At 42.6% G+C, this 6,000-nt stretch overlaps 1 protein-coding gene across 1 annotated transcript in view; it reads right to left on the reverse strand.

Annotated features, from left to right (window-relative positions):
- Window positions 1–5,403, reverse strand: part of kndc1 (kinase non-catalytic C-lobe domain containing 1) — a 67,182-nt gene extending 61,779 nt beyond the window's left edge. Inside the window, 1 exon segment of the mRNA XM_078273768.1 lies at window positions 5,072–5,403. Within this exon segment, the coding sequence (XP_078129894.1) occupies window positions 5,072–5,176 (105 nt within the window). The 5' untranslated portion in view covers window positions 5,177–5,403.
- Between the last annotated feature and the right edge of the window lie 597 nt (window positions 5,404–6,000).

Here is a 6,000-nt window from a genome sequence, read left to right on the forward strand (position 1 = left end):
GAGGGACTCCTGGCGGAGAGAGAGAGAGAGACAGAGAAGAGAAAACGCTAGTTGAGAGTTGGAGCAGGTTTTCCAGGCACTTTGCAGTTAAGGCGCCGTCAAAAAAAAGTAAAAAAAAAAAGTATGTGAGCGATATCCGCCGTGTTACTCGACGTCCTGTTTTCTCCCTTTCATTCCAAAGCACACAGTTGACAACCTGCAGGTGGAGGCGGTGGAGACAGGCTCGGACATACACGCCGCTGTGGACTTGTCAGTCTCGCAAGCGGTTTCAGGAAAGTGGCTACATGTGTCCGACAATGCACAGAACATTAACCGGTACAAGCCTACAGCTGTCCGTGGACACGGAGTGCGGAAAGTGTGTCAGAGTTGCGCCAGTGTTTGTGTGTGTGTGTGTGTGTGTGTGTGTGTGTGTGTGTGTGTGTGTGTGTGTGTGTGTTCAGCCCGCCCCCGCGAAGCTCCGACCTGCAGCAGAGGAGCAGAAGAAAGTAGCTGCACCTTCGCCAAAATGAAGACTGAAAAACAGAACTATTTTGGTACAAGCATTTGCTCGCCATGTGGCAGACAGCCACATAGATATAGATAGATATAATTTATTAATTACATAATATTTAAATGTAATATTTAGTGTTTAATAAATAATTGTTAAATGTAGTACAGAGTCTGTAGTCTATCGATCTAACACTCGAGGGATGCTGCAAACATTTGACAGCCAGTACGAATTGCCTGGGAGAACATACGTGTCACAAACGGAAATTCCACAACTGTCCAACAGCGTGAACGACGACATACTGAAGGAGATCAAAGACATATTTGGGATATTTAAAATGTCTTCCAGTTCCAGTGTTAAATATTCTTTAGAAATAAAAAGTGTATTGATCTTTGAAAAAGTGTACCTGCATTATTATGCCATTTTCATTATATTAGATGAAAATGGTCTCGGAACAACAATATCATCGTTTATCGCAATCATTTCTGGGACAATTTATCGTCCAGCAAAATTTGTTATCGTGACAGGCCTATGAACAGTATTTCAAAGTCTCACAACACATTTCTATCATCTCACATTATATGTCGTCGTATCGCGCATACTGGAACTATGCTGCAGGATGCACATTATGTCACATGAAGAAGTTTGTTTGCCTGAACTTGCTCAGAGGTTTCACGCCAACAGACATGTCAAGGCCACAGGGTCAAAATTAAATGATTTATTAAAAATGTAATAATAATACCCTACACCAGCTGTTAGCTAATGGTAGGCTAACGTTACCTGCTGTCGAGTGTAGTGTTGACTAGCATCCCGTGCGGCGATGTTTCAGTTCCCTCTAACGTCCGTTTTCGGAGCATCAGAGAGAAGCGCAGACATTTAAGTGCCACCTAAATAAGGCACCGAAATCCGCGCTGCTATTCGGTCCGGTAGATAACGGTCGTTAAGGCACCGGTGCCGTATTAGCACCGGGTCTCCGACCCCCCCAAATAAAAACTCTTCGGATCTACACGATTCACGTGGATGACATTTTCCCATTCAAAACGGAGATTTTCGCCGAAAAGCGACTAGTTTGCAGGTATGATGTTGACTAAACCGAGGCTAAACTCAAGTTTTTTTGAATGAATTATCTTCTTAAGCAAGTTTCAAATAGATTTAATAAGATTTAAGCAGATAAGGTCTGCTATTTTATATTAGTAAACGATCGTCACATTCAAGCCATTGCCAAATAAGTTGATACAAGGCTAATTTAAATCAGCTCCACAGAACTTTCTCTGTATTTCTCAGTATGACTATTGTTCACGAAACGGTTCGGCAGTTCGAGGGATGAGTTTTACGTCATCGCTGAGAAAAGGACAACAGCAGGGTTCAGCTTTGGAGACGAAGAGGACATACAAACTACAAGATAATTACCTCTTCTGAAGAATCCATCATGTTTTTGTTTTTTTTAATCCTCCGTGTCCTCCATGAGCTGCTAGCAACTGCTTGGAGGAGGGGTGGGGGGTGGTGCACAATCACCAAAGGCTTGCGTCATGTGGATGCGCCAACAGTGTTGCTGCCATTACTTAGAATTCCTCATGGGGGGCGACAGAAACTATAATATAGCTTTAAATGTACCTCTTGTTATACGAAAGATTTAAGAAGTGAATGCAAAGGCTTTTCTTGACACATCACATATCACAGTTTCAACACTTGCACGCTAATACTTGGAAATAGTCTCCCGAGTAAAGGATGACCGTTCACAGCACTGGCAGAAAAGTTATTATATAAAAGTATGGTCTTAGTTTTGAGAAAGTGTGAATGACCCTGCCCACAAGAGGCTGCATCTTTCCAAGAGGATTCCATAAACAGTGCCCTCATTTTGACGCAGTAGAAAATCCTGAATTTTCTTAGGTAGCGAGGGCATTGGGTACACAAAGTACATGACATCTTGCACACGCACACACACACACACACAATTTATGCAATGGAGTGACTCTACACACCCACGTGAACACACTACATCATCTGTGATCCACTATTACCAAATGGCCCCATTAATCGTGGCAGACGCAGTGATCTCAGAGATTCCACGCCGCACCCGGCATAATGCTGCCGTCTGATCATTACAGGATCTTCTGTTCGCTTCGCAAGTGGACACAAAAGCTGGCCTTAACTCAGGCAGAAGGGGCGGAAGAGGGAAGAGTGGGGCATCACAAAGCAACAACTGTCAAACACTTTATCCAGTACTTCCATTACCATGACCCCTTTTCAGAATCCGAATCAGAATCAGAAGGGGTTTTATTGCCAAGTACGTTTTTTGAACACATACAAGGAATTTGTTTTGGTGTTGTTGGTGCACGTCACACATTCTTTAGATGGAATATTAAACAATATAAGTATAGGTATAAACAATATAAGTATAAGTATATGTACACAGTATGTATTAAGTTAAAAATAAAGAATAAATAAAGATATAAATAAAAAATAAAGAGCAAAGAGACATTTCTTCCATGACATTATTTATACCACAGAGCATCTCTCAATGGGGACTTATTTTTACTCCAACTGTGAAAGTAAGTGTTAATGCGTTAGCCCAGTGGTTCTCAAACTTTTCCAGTCACGACACCCCAGAATAATGAGGTCGGTGTTCGAGACCCACCCCCCACCACCCTCGACAAGGAGAGAAAGAGAGCTGCAAACCGGTGTAGCTGTATCTACACGCCTCCCCCTGCAAATGTTTGAGTGATTTTTTGTAAATGCTCTGATTAATACATGTAAACAAATAATGCTTTGCTTTCATGACAGTTTGGTTTTAGCTAGCACCTAGCCTTGTCCAATGTGCTCCAGGCTCTGTGGATATTGATGCGTTTGTGACTTTTTCTCTCCACCTGACCCGCCTTCAGACCCCTTCCTGCGTTCCAGGACCTCGATTTACAAATGAAGCTCTGAATATAACACATGAAATGTACCAAACTCACACAGTAATGTAACAACAATTCTTCAGTCTAGAATATGTTATTTCATTTTTTTTTTTTTTTTCCCCAGCCCAACCATCTGGCGACCCCCAGACATTATCTGGCCCCCAAGTTGAGAACCACGGCATTAGCTTATCTCTGAGTGGCTACCAGATAAGAGTGTCTGTGACTCTCTTGTAGGAGAGTTGCAGCAGATTGTGAACAAAGCGTATCAATGTGATCTAGTAGGGTCGAGCACAATTACATGGCAGAAAAGTGCCACTTCAAGCAGCAGCAGGAGCAGCAGCAGCCCCATAAATAGACTGTTTCCCTTGAGAAGAGTGCAGAGGGAAGCTGGAAGTCTCTCTCACCCCCCTCAAGTTAAATAGCTGTCCTACATAAGTTTGCCTCTGAGCTCCAAGGTTCTGATCAGACTGCTGGTGTGCACGGCGGGACTGAGAGGAAAGCGCCAGTAGTCAATGTGTTTATGTGTGACTGAACTTTCACTTGGTGCGTACTTAAGTAGATCCATTTTATGCTTATTTAATACTTATACTCCACTCCATTTCAGATGGAAATATTGTAATTTTAACTCCACTCATCTGACAGCTATGGTTATTTTTCAAATTAAGATTTTACATATTACATATGTATATGATGAGGTTTCAAAATACAAAGCATTGGCTCGTTTCTGGTTTGTGACACCCTACAAAAAAGAGACGTGTGGTCATGGCCCATTGTAACATTTAAGATGTAGAAGTTGTTAGAAGTTCCACTAAAGAGACATTTCCCCTCTACACGTCTCAGATGGTTTAACTTAAATTTCTCTTCAAGGCTAAAGTAGGCAATTATCCCCAAAAAATCAAAGATTCAGTCCAAAGTCCAAAGAATGAATAAAAACTTATATAGCAGAACTTTTTAACTCCAATAATCATCTCAGGGCTACCCAGATTTATCTTCGGAGGGGCCTGACTACTTACTGTAACTGTATAGTTACTAAGGTATGTTGTACTAAATACATTTTGATGCATACTTCTGTTCTTTTACTTCAGTAATATGTCAAATGCAAGACTTATTTTCAAATGATTGGTACTTTTACTTCAGTAAAGAATCTGAATCATAGACCTACTTCTTCTGCCACCGGTTATGGGAAGAAGTTACAGTGACAAAGCTGGTTCATGGCTACTTCTATGGGTGACACATAATATATGAAGAAGAACACAGCATCAGTTGCATTGCCATCTTGTGCAGACATTGGACATGAAATTACAACTTCTAAGACTTGATGCAGCAGAGGGGCATTGTTCTAATAACCCAAGGCCTACTCCTGATTTAAACCCTCAGTAGTTAAATAAGTAGGCCTACCTGGTAAAACATTTTGAGGGAAAAAATAAAAATCAGTTTTTATTTTTTTGTTGGTGAGTGAAGCAAATCTACCAGCCACTTGCATATTCTACCAGCATTTGGCTGGTTGTGATGTATCTTAGAAGCTTTCATATCGAATTCAAGTTGCTTACATTTTCATAATTAGACCACGAGGATTTTTTTTATTGGGTGGCTGGTCAAATTTGAACATTCACTGGTCGTTTGGCTGGTGAATGAAAAAGGTCATTTTGACCCCTGAATCACAACATTTATAACATTGTCTCACCTCATCCTCCAGCAGTGGAGGTAGGTGCTCCAGGTCATAGTATCCGTCTGTTTCCTCAGCTTTCCCCAAGTATGTGACCGCTGCATCACTCCCAGAAGTCTCCATTTCAGTAACTTTGACTCCCCTCAAGTAGTAAAGCGACTGTCGGTCCAGACAACAATGTTTCCAGTCGAGACAGATGGCATGCCTGAGCTCTCTGGGCTACACTGGGCACGAACGGGGATTGACTACTTGCTGCAGTCCGGCAGTCAGTCGATGGTCACTGCGGGACACCACAGTCCAAAAACAACGCCGACAATGCGCCTGAAGTCGACCGTCTACAGTCTACAGCGAGCCGGGGCAGGAGGAAGCGGGAGTGAGGGGGTAGGGTGTACTGCACCTCCACAGAAACAGGCGACACACCGAAGGCGATTATAAACTGCAGTTTTGTGAATCCTCCTCCCCTCCCAGCGGAGCGTAGGAGCCGGTGTTGGCAGCGTGGAGAGTTCCGCTGCCGCCTGCTGTCTGCATGCTACAGTTGGATCCACGCCTGCGCTCACAGCGCAGAGCCGTCTGAGTCAACACTATCTCTTCTTATTCCTGCGATCAAGGGCGTAGATTTTGTTTAAACAGTGGTGGGCACACATTATAGATATAACCAGGGGGTTTGATTTTGAGCAATCCAACGCTTAATTTCCAGCATTGTGGTGAATTTTGATGCAACAATTTGTGCTTTTTCTGCATCAACGTCTTGTTATATGCTATGCCAGACTTTAACCATAGCCCTCAGGATACCTAGGCTTAAGAAAAACCTAGTCCAGTGATTCCCAACCTTTTTGGTTTGAGGTCCCGCCACAGACCTGTCAGATGAACTCACGTACCCCTTTCATTAATTCCTAATGTATGCTTCAAATGCATAACACTAGTGGATATTGTTCATTTTTATTTCA

The sequence above is a fragment of the Sander vitreus genome, chromosome 17, assembly GCF_031162955.1.
Source record: "Sander vitreus isolate 19-12246 chromosome 17, sanVit1, whole genome shotgun sequence".
Lineage (NCBI taxonomy): Eukaryota > Metazoa > Chordata > Actinopteri > Perciformes > Percidae > Sander > Sander vitreus.